Source organism: Bufo gargarizans, chromosome 1, assembly GCF_014858855.1.
Source record: "Bufo gargarizans isolate SCDJY-AF-19 chromosome 1, ASM1485885v1, whole genome shotgun sequence".
Lineage (NCBI taxonomy): Eukaryota > Metazoa > Chordata > Amphibia > Anura > Bufonidae > Bufo > Bufo gargarizans.
The window spans coordinates 579,256,234-579,272,149 of NC_058080.1; the positions used below are offsets into that span (position 1 = coordinate 579,256,234).

Here is a 15,916-nt window from a genome sequence, read left to right on the forward strand (position 1 = left end):
CCTTTACTACAAGCAAGAATGATCTGATCCCTTACTGTGCTTACAGGACCATGGGAGTGTTAATGATTGCTTACTATCCCAACTCTGATCAACCTCAAAATGGATTGAAACTTTTGAGATTTCTATAAATTCACTGTTACATGCCATTTTAAATCACAGAAAGCATGAAACAGTACTGAATAATAAACAGTTTTCACTCTATTCCCCGTGTGACACAATATGAAAATAAAGGGGGGTTATTTATCAAACCTGCTACGCTAATTTTGTGACATTTGATGCACATTTGCAACATTTGGTGATCCTCGACACTTTTAGAAGTGAAATGAAAAGTAGGTCAGGATTTAAGTCTCATTTATGATGTTTAACTTTTTGCAAAGAGGTCCCAGGCAACCCCCTGGTCTACTTTTACAGACACAGCTGTACACCACATACCACATTGCTCTTAATGGCAAATATATTATTATTGTGCACCATTTGGCTCAACCTCCCAAAGCAAAGACAGACTTAGAATTGACACCGAGATAGTCTTTCCTCCCTCCCTCCAAAGTCTTGTAGTCATTTCCACCATGTTTTGACAGGCTACAAAAGCACAATACAATCTAGAGGATACAATTATATTTCATCCAGTCTCTAGACAAGTCCTGACTGACTGAAAGGCCACCTTTCTACTGACTAAGCAATAACCATCATAAAAGGTTTCCATTACCCTTCAAACACTTCGATTCTCTAAAACAATAAATAGCCATGCCGTCACATCCAGATTGAAATGACTTACTCCTGCAAACAAATGCTTGTTCCACTTACCTTGGGTGGATCAAACAATTCTAATAGGTATTCCTCATTTTCCAAAGGGTTCGCTTTCCGTAAAATCAACCGACACCTCTGCCAAAGAGTCCCATTGTCCATACTTGTATCATCTACCATGCTGTAATTCAAAAGTCCTTCCTTTTGGAGTTCAACCACTGGCTCCCTTTTTAAAGTCCACTGCAAAATCCTTTTATGCCAGGTAGGTGACTGTGCTAAATCCGTGTCAATGTCCCTGGCTTCCGTGGAATCTGCAGACTTTCTCCGGAATATATTTCGAATACTCCTCCTGATATCACTGAAAGTGAATCGAATGAATTGCCTTGGAGGTGCGGGAGTAATGTTGCTTTGGAGCTCCTCGGAGCTCCATGCTTTAGGCACTTGTTGGACAGTGGAGTCATTAGCTGTCTGCTCAGTGTGTTCATGGCGAGCTGTCAAGTCAACCTCCACTTTTGCTGCAACCGTACTAGGAGGTTCCTCTGATGTCCTGCCACCTGTTTCTCTGTAATCTTTTACTCTACTGAAGGGAAAGAATCTGTACTGGTCCATGCCCCAATTTTCCCTCACCTCGTTCCTGAAATACTGTTGAAAGAGATCCGTGAACTGCAAGGAGAACTTCTCGGCGGCCAGGATGTCATGGTGCGGATTTTGGTTAGCAAACAACCAATACTGTTTGGCCAACTCTCTTGCAGTGGAGATGGCATGAAGCTCACAGAACTCATTCCAGCCCTGAGGGATGGAGGAACTTTCAGGTTGAATAGTGTCCCCATTCATTGCAGTGACTGAAGCGGTTGTGGTGTGCTACGAAAGCAGAAAAAGGAAACATTAAATTAGGGGCTTTCCACTGCCAATTAACTGTCTTGTTTGCTAAGAGGAAGTTTTATAACGAAGTGCTCAGTAGGTTAAAACACGTACAACATCAAGTTAACAAGCTTCTACCTCTGGTTCACGGCTGTGAACAGGTTACCTGAATCAGGTTATGGTTTGACACGAACGACTGGCCTCAAAGAGGAGAATAAAAAAAATATAAAAAAAAAGGCAATCTATGACAGTAAATAATTCACCTTCAACTACGAGTGATGGCTACATCAATACATTCAGGTAGGGCTGAAACAATTATTCGATTGAATCAAGTAATTCGACCCCCCCAAAAAAAAAATTTGCATCGAGGACTCGTTTGTGTCATGTGACCATGGAGCGGGAGTGAAGCGCTTGCTATTACTTACCGCTCAGTGGTCACCCGCCGGCCCATACCGTGCTGCACTAGATCCTGACACATTGTCAGGTCATAGTGCACGTAAGCACGCACTATCACCAGACGCTGGGATCCTGATCCAGTGCAGCGCGTGGAGAAGAAGAGGAAGGAGCTGTGGAGCTGCGCCCCTACAGGAAAGGCAAGCATTTTTTTTCCACTGGCGCTGGGGACATGGCACTGAAGGGGGACAGCTGGCAATGGATGGCATGGAGGGGCTGCTCTGGCGGCACATGGAGGGGCTGCTCTGGTGGCACTGGGGGACATGGCAATGGATGGCATGGAGGGGCTGATGGCACTAGGGGAGTGGGGGACATGGCAATGGATGGCATGGAGGGGCTGATGGCACTAGGGGAGTGGAGCTGATGGCACTGGGGGAGTGGGGGACATGGCAATAGATGGCATGGAGGGGCTGATGGCACTGGGGGAACAGAGCTGATGGCACTGGGGGAACTGATGCACTTGGGCTGATCGCACAGGGGAGAATGAAGGGTGTTGGGGACTGATGACAGGGGTCTGATGAATTTTTATAAAAAGGAAAACCGTCAATTTTTTAAATTAGATTACTCAATTAATTGAAAAAAATTATCGATAGAATACTTGATTACTAAAATAATAGTTTACAGCAGCCCTACATTCAGGTACTAAACTATAAAGTGAAATGTATTACATTAAGTTCGGATATGATAGAGTTAGATCTCTCCCTCAAAAAAAAAAAAGTTTATAGGGTACATACATGTTATTGCTCCTTTGTGCAATGGTACCACTGTTCACCAGCCTATGAAATATAATACAAAATATTAAGTAGTGAACAAAAAGGGCTGTTTCAATAAACATATGAATATACAAAAAGAGGAAATTTTTGAATATCAAACCAAAAACAAAAGCTTTACTTCTTAATATGGTAAAGGGGTTCTCTGGCCTAATTAAATAATTAATGGACAGCAGGACGGTGTTAAAAAAAAAATATATATAATAAATAATATATATAATAAAATATATATATATATATATATATATATATATATATATATATATATATATATATATATATATATTTATTTTTTTTTATTTTTTTTTTATTAATAATAATATAGGGTCCATCCATTACTGTGCCATGGCTCCCTGCCACCCAATTTGGACTGGAAGTGATGGAGACCCATTCTTTAATTGGGCCTAACAAGACTATTTTATGAAATGGCAATAAGGAATATAAAAAAAAAGTGATATATGTTGGGGTCCAACAAATGGGTGTTTTTCCCCAGTGGAGAGGGAGCTACACATGGAAAGTCACTCTCCATTTAAAGGCTGTCGGCAGATTTGTACCTATGACACTGGCTGACCTGTTACATGTGCACTTGGCAGCTGTGTTGGTCCCATATTCATATGTGTCCGCATTGCTGGGGAAAATGGTGTTTTAATACATGCAAATAGGGATCTAAAAGAAACGGGTGTTGTCATTACTCCTAGAGGTCCTGCTCTCTCTGCACTTTGACATGGTCAGGCAGGTGTGATCCAATTTTCACTTCCTGGCCCTGCCAAGCAAAGTGCAGAGGGCACAGCAGTTGCAGAGAGAGCAGGGCCTCTAGGAGTAATGACAACGCCCCCATTGCTCCTAGATGCTTATTTGCTTGTATTAAAACCTCAATTATCTCAGCCCGCGGGCACAGATGAATATTGGCCCAACACAGATGCCTTCAGCTGCCAAGCGCACACGTAACAGGTCAGCCAGTGTCATAGGTACAAATCTGCTGACAGATGCCCTTTAAAAGAACTGGACGTTACAGAAACTTCCAAATGTTGTTACATGGAGGCATCAGTCACTCAGATTTACTTCAATCCCGCTCACTGCATGCAATTTCACCTGAGCACAATAAAACATTTGATTTTTCCGTCCTGAAGTCAGCTTTGCAGGAGTCTGTGCTGCCATAATTTGCGCCAAATTTATGGAATGTTGCACAATGTTTCATAAATCTGGTGCATCAGTCCAGCGTTACTCCCTTTTATACACCACCCCACCACTTTACTGATGAACTTTTTAAAGTGTTGCAGTTGACAAGTTTGGCTATGTACACCCTCTGTTTTTTGTTTTTTTTTATGATTGCATTTTTATAAATTTTTCAACTGGTCTTTATTAGAAAATATTCAGCAACTTTGTCATAAAAGGGTTAACCGTGAGAATAGTACTTTCATTTTCGCTTTTTTTGCGGTCATCTAATAACCCTCATCTCTAAATTACTAATAGCTCAAAAACACTTATTTAAGCCACATTCTTATCAGTAAGAAAATATTTGAGCTATGAGTGTCTATAAAGTTCACAGATCAGGGTTAAGGAGCTGAGCTGCCTGACGGCATACAGTAAAAATACACAGCATGCTACTAGAGAGTCTCAAGTCTGTACAGGGAAAGGGGCTCAATATTTGTTTTATAAAGCCCAATTGAAAAAATTATTTTTAGCGCAAAATTAGTCCAATGCAATAATAAAAAAAAAAGCCCCTAAGGAGCCCATAGCCTTCAAATCAGCTTTACACTTTTCCAAACTATAGTGGGTGGTATAAAAATGCAAAATGTTGAATTGTTTTCCGCAAATAAGTCCCAAAAGTCCCAAACTCTGTTTTACAACTTTCGGAAGTATTCTGGAGTGGGCTTTAAAATTCTCTCCAATGATTTTTAAGGCCAGTCTATGATGAGTGAACGGACTACTGGAATCACGCTCTGCATTGGAGCATGATTTCCTGGCTTGAACTCTGCTGCCCAACCTGATGATTTGTACTGACTCCATTGAGTGCAATTCATTATAGCTGATGTCAGCCAGTACTAGAACTCGTAATGCTGTGAGGCCCCATTACAACAGCAGAATTCAGGCCAGGAAATCAGTCAAGACGCTCGTCTGAGACATCGATGGACCCATTGCTTAAACCAAGTTCATATGTTAAACATATATTTAATATTATATATTAAAAGCACAGTAAAAATTTTCACAAAATAAATATTACAGCAATTTCTTTTAATCCTCATCCTTTGGTCTTATTTTGAGTCATATTACAAAATAAAACAAATATATACTGTAAAGAACTCTTCTATTTGTGTCTCAGGAGATCATCCATCTCTCCCCCAGCCTCCTCACTCTCCTGGTAGAGACAACTGGCATCAGACACCCCCTCCCCTTTGCCCTGCTTGCAGTAGAACACATAGAATGTTAGGACCCATCCCTTTTACCCTCTTACCCAGCGGAATGATCGTACAAACATCCATTTCATGATTACTGCTACATTTAAACATTCCCACTGATTAAACAACGCTCGTTTTCTCCTGATCACATATGTTATGCAGACATAAAAATCATTCTTAGGCAGCAGCACATCTGCTCGTGTGAAAAGGGGATGTGCTGCCAACAATAATGCAAACTGTAATTCAGTCAGTTTGGGACAGCCAGGGTAGTCTAGTTTGCCCGGGAGATGCAGACAAACAGGCCGCATTTCCCAGACCAAGCACAGTCATGTGAATGGGCCCTTAGGCTGTGTTCAAACTGTTCTTGTGCACAATGCCTGCTGTTGAATGGACACGTCCACACTTAAAAATACACATGCTGCTGACGTGAACCCACTGACTTGAATGGGTCCACGATCTGCAAGATATGACCAAAGATAGGACTTCACCTGTCTTTTGCAGAGCCGAGGCACGGATTGGAAGACCACTATGAAGCACTTCTATGGGCGTTTGTGTATCAGTGCATCCGCACCCCAAAAAGCCAGTGCATTGTGGACAGCTATTTGCGGTTTGCAGGATGGGAGCGGAGTCATTACACTCGTGGGCATGAGCCCTTATCTTGAGGTACACTTTTTTGCACATCCAGCTGTATTAAAACTACACTATTTTGTACATAAAAAATTGCTGTGTTTAGATAACGCTAGTCTACAGGCTCATTGGCATAAAAGTTAAGAAAACACATCCTGCATTGGGCCCAAACGCAGTGTAAACACTGCCTTACCCACTCATTTCTGTTTTTAATATTGTAGGGACATACAATATGCCTTTTAACAGGAAACACATGTCAGTTGAGAAATGAAAAAACATAAAGTTAGTACATTAATACACAATATGTATTTGTGCGTTGGCTTAGATCCCATGAGACAACACTTCATCGATATTGCATCAACCAGAGAAAACATGCCAACGTGGGCGTTTAAGCCTGTTGATAACATTCTAAGTATTATCAATGCAAACACTGGAAATAAACCAAAAAGAGAATGCTCTACTGGAGAACATGGGGATGAGAGAGTGAGAGAGAGAGTGCGAGAGAACACAACAAATAAACAGCAATTTAAAAAACACCTCTCATTGTAGGGTTGAAAAAAGACAATGTTCCCCCAGCTCAACCAAGGGTGGGGGTGTGAATTTAGGGAAGGGGAGTGAGAAGCTACGATTCTACCATTTTATACTATTTTCATTCATAGTACGGATGAAACCAGACGTTTGTCCAGAAAGAGACATACTGAAATCTTCAGACAGGCAATTTTGATAACAACGATTTAGGCTTTCCTTATATCACAGCATGGGTAGCTACCAAGTCACACATGGAACCAATAAAGTGAGGAAAACAGAAGAATCATTAAAAGGGTTTCCTAGGATTTTACAGGAAAGGTCATCAGTATCTGATCAGTAAGGGTCCGACACCCAGGACCCCCGCCCATCAGTTGTTCCTGTGATCGCCACGGCCTTCTCTCAGCTTACCAAGTTTACCATACATTGAATAGCGGCTGTGCTCAGTATCGCACTCCGACTCAATCACTTGAATGGGGCTCATCTGCTCCAAGGCCACGTGACATATGAACGCGTCATCACTCGGCCTTAGCAAACCAGAGAGAAGGCTGTGGCGCTCACTGGAGTGCAGTGCCTTCTCAAACAGCTGATCTTCGGGGCCGCAGGTGTCGGACCCCCCACCGATCATCATTATAAAAATCTTAGAAAACCCCTTTAATTCTTAGATTACAGATCAAGGTCAACCATAGATGAAGAAACTGCTGGTGCACCCAACATTGTACAGTGTGAGGTTTCCCACTGACTAGAGAACAGCAAACCTGAAGAGCCTTACATGTGTCTTCAAATGTCTAACAGGGAGAATCCCACCTCAAAGTTTTTCCATAGTTCAGCATCTATACACTAAGGGACAGTGCCACGTGCATGCAATGTTAGTGTCTGTTCTCTTGAAAAGGGAGGCAAGTGTATCAACACAGAACGTGAATTGTGTGGTCACAGGGGATCCGCAATAAGAATGAATGATATTCTTTGACACATAAAAGCAATGCGTTTCAAGGGCGATTGCTCTCCTCGTCAGGCGAGCAATTTCATATAGAAAACAAGTTTGTAAATAAATTCTACAAATTTTTGGTTCAGCAGCTGAAACATGACTATTATCCAACACTTGTGCTTACAAATTATATTCTCTCAGCACATATTTGCTAAAATAATTGCAAGTAGTGAACAATTACTGGTCAAATGATACAATTTTAATTATTTCAAGACAAGTTATCCCCTATGGAAAAAGTAGCAATGTACAAATATCACACAGATTTGTTTTAAACCCACACACTGTTTTCTGGAATTGCCCTCAAATATGTGTGCCTTGACAAAGCTAGACAAAAGAAAAAAAAAGGCTCACAGTACAAAGTTAGGCTACTTTCACACTGGCGTTTTGGCTTTCCGTTTGAGAGATCCGTTCAGGGCTCTCATAAGCGGTCTAAAACAGATCAGTTTTGCCCTTAATGCATTCTGAATGGATAAGGATCCACTCACAAGGCATCAGTTTGCCTCCGTTCCATCTCCATTCAGCTTTGGAGGCGGACGTTTTGGTGTCCGTCTGACGAAACTGAGCCAAACGGATCCGTCCTAACACACAATGTAAGTCAATGGGTACGGATCCGTTTTCACTGACACAATATGGCACAATAGAAAATGGATCCGTCTCCCATTGACATTCAATGGTGTTCAAGACAGATCCGTTTTTGGCTATGTTAAAGATAATGCAAACAGATCCGTTCTGAACGGATGCATGCTGTGGCATTATCTGAACGTATGCGTTTGTGCAGATCCGCACCAAACGCGAGTGAGAAAATAAGGCTACTTTCACACCTGCCGACGAAGCTGAGGCGAAACACGCGTCAGGTTCCTATCCTGACCTGTGCCTGCTATTTCCACCCTCCATCATGTCTTGTGGTATGCCTTGATTTTGACAATTAGTTATTTGCTGGGCTCCTCGGTATTCTTTATTATAGGCTATGTGAATTGTTATCTTTTGAGGGTCTAACCTTTCCCTCTATCACTATATTCTATTATATAAGCCTTTGCTTAAATCTTCTTCTGACTGATTTTTGAGTTGAGCCCTGTTTGGTGGCCATGCATCAGGGTGATGACTGTATGTTTTACACTTAGTAACAGCAACATTATTAATGTTGCTTCATGCAGAATCACGTTGATAGATACCACCTGTATACCCGACATGTCTTCCATCTTTTGGCATAGGCCAGTGGATTGCAGCATCCACCTTACTGTTGTTTCTCTACTTTGTCCTTTTTAGTGTTTTATAAATCATGATATGTCTATTATAATAAAACAAACTATATTTTCGGAATATTTGGGCCTTCTTTTTGTTATTAGTTCTTCAACAACATTATAGGTTTATACTTTCACACCTGCGTTCGGTACGGATCCGTCTTGAATCTGCACAGACGGATCAGCACCGATAATGCAAACGCTTGTATCCGTTCAGAACGGATCCGTTTGCATTATTCTTTAAAAAAAAAAAGTCTAAGTCAAAACGTGTCAGTGAAAACGGATCCGTCCGGCTCCGCATCGTCAGGCGGACACCAAAACGCTGCAAGCAGCGCCTCAAAAGCGGAACGGAGACCAAACTTATGCATTCTGAATAGATCCTTATGCATTCAGAATGCATTGGGGCTGAACTGATCTGTTTTGGACCGCTTGGGAGAGCCCTGAAACGGATCTCACAGGCGGACCCAGAAACGCCAGTGTGAAAGTAGCCTAACCTTACCCTGAAGACCAGACACCTACCGTTTTTGGTGGTCCTGATTGAGGTAAAATACTCCACACACCGATAATGCAATTGTATAAAACCTTTATAGACAACATGCTCTCCTAGTCACATAAGGCAGAACTGGGAGGACAGCATTACGCTATGTCTTCTAAGATGAAGAGGAGGAGAAGAGCAATAAGTCAAGTGACCTGTGTCAATTCAGCAAAGGTTTCCAAGTCTTAGGAAATGGACTGGGAGTGATTTTCCCCAGTTAGAAATTTCTTAAAGTCTACATATCGGACGGGTCTTATTAATCCATTCACTGAGAGTTGGAAGGTCTGTCAGCATGATCAACCCAAATAATCCAGACATTTCCTGGTAGGGTTGATCATGCTGAGTAAAATTATATATTTCTTTTGTTTGTATCTTAAATGTCTGTTGAGAAATGTGGATTTTTTTTTGGAGCACCTATGGGCTGGTGTAGGTCTTGGCACTGCTACGTCCCTCGGTGCTCAGTACACTACCCCTAACCTTTGGTTTACCGGGCTAGTCGAGATAACCCTGTCGTCTCATGCCGCTGTGCCACCAATATATAACTGTAAATCGTCAGTGTGTTCAAGCAAGTAATGCATTCTACTGGGAATAACCTATTCTGAAGACATTTAAATGGAGCTCAGCTTTGTAAAATAAAAGAATACAATTCTGTCTTGGCATTGGACCTTCGTCTGGCTGCGCTGTAGTTCCCTTCATACCTGATGGTCGGGCGCTGATACGCAATGGAAAAACAGTGAATCATAGCGCTGAGCCAGCACTTCATCCTCTTTGTCCTCAGTGTGGGTCCCAGAGGATGGATGATCCATCTATCAATGTGATAAACCATCAATATGCCATGGATCTATAACAGGGGTGCACAACCTGGGCCTAAGGACCACATACAGCCCTCTATACCATTTTGTGCAGCCCCAACCCTCCGGACACTGACATACCCTGTTTGTGTCTAGTGGTTGCTCACATGTTTTTTCATGTATTCTTCCATTAGATGGGATTCCTGGAAATATAACCAGCAGCTATCAGACATTTATGGTATAAACAATTGATATGCCATGAAAGCTTCAGGTGGTAACATCCCTTTAAGGGTCCATTCACACGTCCTGTTTTTTTTCATCCTGAAAAACGGTCCGTTTTTTGCGGATCCGTTGTTCCTGAAAATGTTTCCGTATGTCATCCGTTTTTTGCGGATCCGCAAAAAACGGGAACATGTATACATTTCAATAATCAAATAAAGTTGTTTGGATTTCTTTGAAAAAAAATTGAAAAAAAAAGAATTTTGTTATGTGTTTCCAGGAACGGAATCCGCAAAAAACGGATGACATACGGAATGACATCCGAATGTCATCCGTTTTTTGCGGATCCATTGACTTTGTATTGTACCAGGATCCGATTTTTCAGGACAAGAATAGGACATGTTTTATATTTAAACGGACATGCGGAACGGAACAACGGAAACGGACAGCACACATTGTGCTGTCCGATTTTTTCCAGGACCCATTGAAAATGAATGGGTCCAGATCTGGTCCTGATCTGTTCCTGAAAAAACGGAACAGATCAGGAAAGAAAAAACGGATGTGTGAATGGACCCTTAGTGTAATTTTGGGCCCTTGAGATTGGCTCGGTCCGACAGTGATGACCCTACCAGAAAAGGTTGTGCACTGCTGGTATGAATAACCTTTAATTATCCAACTTCCATTCTACCACACTGTAGAAATCAAATCAATTCAGGGGTAGCTGGAATAACCCTAATATCTGTGCCCCCTTATATTAGACTTACATATATTAGACTTACATAAGTCAATACAAATGGGATATAGGGGTTAAGTTTACAGTCCTCATCCCAGAAAAAAAAAAAAAATTTTTTTTTATATATATATATATAGTTTTTTTTATCTTTTTTACTGCTCCTCAACCATTTATTGGTCGAGACCTCTAAATTAGTTACTTCCTTATTCTTGTAAAATGAAGAGATGAGAAATGACCAATGCCACATAACCACCCTGTGGAACATACAGGCCACGTGCACGGGAGGTTTTAGAATGAGGACGTGTAGCATAGTATATCTGTACTATTGCCCTTTAGTGGGCCCCCCTGTGTGACTTTCTATCGAAGTTGTCACTGCCAGCCAGCAAGTGACTCAGCATCCTTTCAGCCACTGGCGACGCTTCCTCCCGCACATAACACAGACAGAGGCTGTACTAGGACTCCATGCACTCCTGTAACAGATGGGAGTACGGCCCGAAATACGTCACACAAGACGCCAGGCTGAACGTGCAATTTACAGCATGGGGAGCGTCCCAGGATAAATCTCCTATGTTTCTTATTAATGCACTTTAGTCATGAAATAAGTGACTTTGTTTGGAACCCCACTGATCAGACACTTGACATCTACCCCGTGCATAGGGGATATATTGTCTTAATGGGACAATCCATTTAATGTTATTTAGTTCTAAGAATTCATCTAAACCAACTGTTCCTGTCGTGACTGAGAGGGTTAAATGGTTACTCCCATATCAACATGACCTCTCTCTAGAATGGGACCCCCTTGAACCTGTCCAGTATGAGCAGGGTCTAGAAATGCTTCGGATGATACGTCTGGAATCGCTTCGTTCAAAACTTCAGGTCAGTTCCGACTGGCACCAGAGTTTGGTCCCAAGTTTTAAAGTGGCTTTCCACTTTTAAAAATCAACTACCGAACTTATTCAACAAAGTCTTGTGCAACTTTGCGAATAACTGACTTCGGCTGATTGGAGCCCATACATTCTAGACAGATCTCCGTACAGTATTAAGCTACTTTCACACGAACTTTCACAAAAACGCTTCCGTTACTGATAATACAACCGCCTGCATCCGTTATGAATGGATCCGGTTGCATTATCTTTTACATACCCAAGATGGATCCGTCATGAACACCATTGAAAGTCAATGGGTGACGATCCGTTTTCTGTTGTGTCAGAAAAAACTGATCCTTCCCCATTACGTGCATTGGGGGTCATGCCGGATCAGTCTTACTATGCATCCCAGGATGGAAAGCAAACTACAGCATGCTCTGGTTTGTTCTCTGGTATGAGAACGGGACGGAATGTATTTTGGAGCATTCTATTCTGTTCAGTTACGTTTTGTCCCCATTGACAATGAATGGGGACAAAACTGAAGCGTTTTTTTTTTTTTTTCCAGTATTGAGCCCCTATGACTGATCTCAATACCGGAAAACTAAAACACTAATGTGAAAGTAGCCTTAATCCGAAGTTTTGAACGAAGCAGCTTCGCTCAACACTAGTCAGGACTACAGAAACAGCTGAGCAGACTGTGCTATGGTGTTTCTGTAACCTCCATTCACAGCCTAGCACAGCGAGCTACAGTATATTGTTGAGCAGCTCACTGTTCTAGGCCATTTCCATAAATCTCATTCACTAGTATGGCCGTCACAAAAACAGCATAGCAAAACCTTCTTGCCCGTTTCCCTAGTCCCAACCATTTCTGAGTGCCAGATGGAATGCAGTTGAGGAGGACACCTTCTAGAGACAGGTGCAGGTCTCAGAGGTGAGATCTGCATCCACAAGCTTTTTCATGATTTTCCAGCTGTATTTTTAATGCATTTTTTTCTGTACAGCCCATTCTAGGGTTTAATGCTGCAGTCTACACCACTTTCACAATGGCACAGCTGTGAAGAAAAATAAAGAAAAGAAGAAGATGCACTAAAGTAATCTGTAAGTAAAGTAAAGTGACTCCTTTCATTGATCAGGTGATAAATATGGATATTTTATCCACTTTAAAAAGCATTTTCAGCCCAAGTGTATGTACACCTAGATGCAAGCAGCAATACGCAGAAAAGAAGAAACAAGTCTTTTTCACAATTCATTCTTAAATCAGAACCTTCACACGTATCGTCCTTAGAGATCTCTACTCCGTTTTACGTTTTTTTTTTTTTTTTTAGAGTAGAGTAAAGGAAGTAACAACCTTCAGGGGATGTTTGTGGAAGTTGTAACTATCAGTTGCACCACTAGGGGCACGTCCCAACACTAAATAAATAAAAAAAATTATATTCTCCCCGAGACAATTCACCCACAGAAAAGAGGTTCTCCAAAAAATTTTTATTATTTTTTAAAGGGAATCTGTCACCAGCAACCTCCCTAATGCCTCATTCACACGTCAGCGTTTTGGCCAGTGATTTCTATAAGTGATTGTGAGTCAATACCAGGATTGGAGCCTCCACAGAGATGAGGTATAGGCCTCATGCACACGACCGTTGTGTGCTTTGCGGTCAGCAAATTGCAAATCCGCAAAACACGGATGGCGTCCATGTGCGTTCCGCGCTGACAGCGATTAATATAACTATTTTTGTCCGCAAAACGGACAAGAATAGGACAGATTATATTTTTTCTGTGGATAATGGAACGGAGCAACGGAGTGCTGTCCGCATCTTTTGCAGCCCCATTGAAGTGAATGGCTCCGCAGCCAAGCCGCAAATACTGCAGATCAGATGCGGACCCAAACAGTCGTGTGCATGAGGCCAGAAGGGAAAGATCTGCACCTGTTCTGTGTTTAGAGCCGAACCTGGTTTTGGCTCAAAATCACTGATTGAATCACTGATCAAACCCTGACTGTTTGAATGAGGCTTAATATGCAATGAAGGAGTCATCTTTGCTTTTCTTGCACCCAAGCTCCACTCCTTTCTGTGGTCAGCCCCTCCTTCGCTGATTTGATTGACAAGGTCAGGCAGTGGCAAAGCAGCGAGGGAGGGGCCGACCACAGGAAGGAGTGGAGATTGAGTGCAACAGGATGCCCTCACTGCACCAAAGGCCTAATTCGCATAAATAAATAAAAATCATCAAAAGAAAACCGGCATTTTAAATAGGTGAACCACGACTATATGTCTATGCAAACAGTTGGATAGGGAGGTCGCTGGTGACAGATTTCCTTTAAATACAACACTTGTTCACAATTTGGTGCATAACTTGGTCACTAAATTTTCACACAACTCTGCATAAATTAATATCTCAAACGACCATAAGAAACTTTGCAATATACATCAGAGAGAAATGTCTAGCTCTCCTGTTATCAGCTAGACATTTCTGCCCACCCACACTTACTAATTGCTTTTCTCTTTGAAATTTCTTTTAAAACTGTCAGCATTGAGAGAATGGCAAACTAGAAATCTAGGATACAAAAAATAAAGAAATAAAAAATAAAATGCCAGATACAAAATGTCATACTTGCCAGCAATCGTGCTATTCTTCATGTACACACAGTGTACTATCGGTTAGGGTACTTTCACACTATGCAAACCGACGGCATTTGTCAGACGGATCAGGATCCTGATCCGTCTGACAAATGCATTGAAATGCCGTATCCGTCTCTCCGTTGTGTTAATTTTTTTTCACATTTTTTAGCGGTCTGAGCATGCGCAGACGGCAAAAATAGATCCGTTTTGCCGGCATTAATGCATTTAAAAAAGGATCCGGCATGTGTTCCGGAACTTTGGACGGAGATAATACCGCAGCATGCTACGGTTTTATCTCCGCCCTGAAAAGTCAAAAAGACTGAACTGAAGACATCCTGATGCATCCTGAACGGATTACTCTCCATTCAGAAAGCATTCGGATAAAACTGATCAGTTCTTTTCCGGTATTGAGCCCCTAGGACAGAACTCAATGCCGGAAAAGAATAACGCTAGTGTGAAAGTACCCTTAATGTGAAGCTTCTTGAAAGGTTAGGTACACTTTAAATGAACAATATTTTTTGTGGGATAACCCATTTAACAAAGCTTGAAAATACATAAATGCATTACATTATTTGCACAAGGAGTTATCTAGTTGAAAAAACTGTAGGCATGATGCAGATGACCACAATACTTGTCTACGCGCTACCAATATTGCACAAAGGACTGCAAATGGACAGCACTCGGACCCATGGAAGTAAATGGTGCATTTCACAGCCTTTGGTCTGTGTGGAGAAACTCCGGGTATTTGGTCGTGTCTCACAGAACATTGGTGACAGCTGTCTCCAATAGTCACTAGGTCCGTGTCCTTCATGGATATACTGACCTTACAGCATATTAAAAATCGTCCATGCGTTGCAGACTCAAAGTGAAACGTATATGTCATCTATGAATTTCTAAAGTGGTTATCCAACACCTATAATGACCCCCCAAATGCAGGGTCCCTCGTATACATTATACTTACCTGCTCCCCGACATCTGTGTCGCTGCTGATCCCCGCTGCATCTCCCCGTCGCATGAATAAAAACATCCAGCGACGGGGGATGCAGCCAATAGCAGGCAGCGACACGAGAAGTTAAAGGCCTGTTTTAGGCTAATGTCCCAATGCAAGTGTTTATTTCAAGAAACCAGACTGTTAATAAAATGAGAAAAAAATAATAATACGTGGCATGAACCCCAATACTGGTGCTAGGGTAAACCAGGTAAGGGTACTTTTACACTTGCGGCAGGACGGATCCGACAGGCTGTTCACCCTGTCGGATCCGTCCTTCCTCTATTTCACCGTGCTGCCGGACCGGCGCTCCGTCACCATTGACTATAATGGGGACGGGGCGGAGCTCCGGCGCAGTACGCCAGTTCGCGGTGAGAGGCCGCCGGACTAAAAAGTCAGACATGTAGGGGCACAGTCTGACAGTGTTGTGGCAAGATTTTTGGGTCAGTATGCTAAATTGTCTGCTACTTTTATAGTATTTTGCTATGGCAGTGGGTGTGATAATGTCCGTGGGATCCAGGGTCGGAAGTCTGACTCTGACCACACATGTGGACAGGATAATAT

General features: G+C 42.1%; 1 protein-coding gene across 4 annotated transcripts in view; it reads right to left on the reverse strand.

Annotated features, from left to right (window-relative positions):
- SH2B3 (SH2B adaptor protein 3) overlaps nt 1-15,916 on the reverse strand; it is a 123,849-nt gene that overhangs the window by 82,074 nt on the left and 25,859 nt on the right. For 2 of the 4 annotated variants that reach the window (XM_044290671.1, XM_044290648.1), the window contains exons 2-3: nt 2,793-2,834; nt 805-1,605 (exon numbers count right to left, since the gene is read on the reverse strand). In XM_044290671.1, coding sequence (XP_044146606.1) covers nt 805-1,578 — 774 coding nt within the window. In that variant the 5' untranslated portion in view covers nt 1,579-1,605; nt 2,793-2,834. Of the gene's footprint in view, nt 1-804; nt 1,606-2,792; nt 2,835-14,233; nt 14,300-15,916 lie in introns of all 4 variants that reach the window. The other 2 variants (XM_044290661.1, XM_044290655.1) reach the window with 2 other exon arrangements.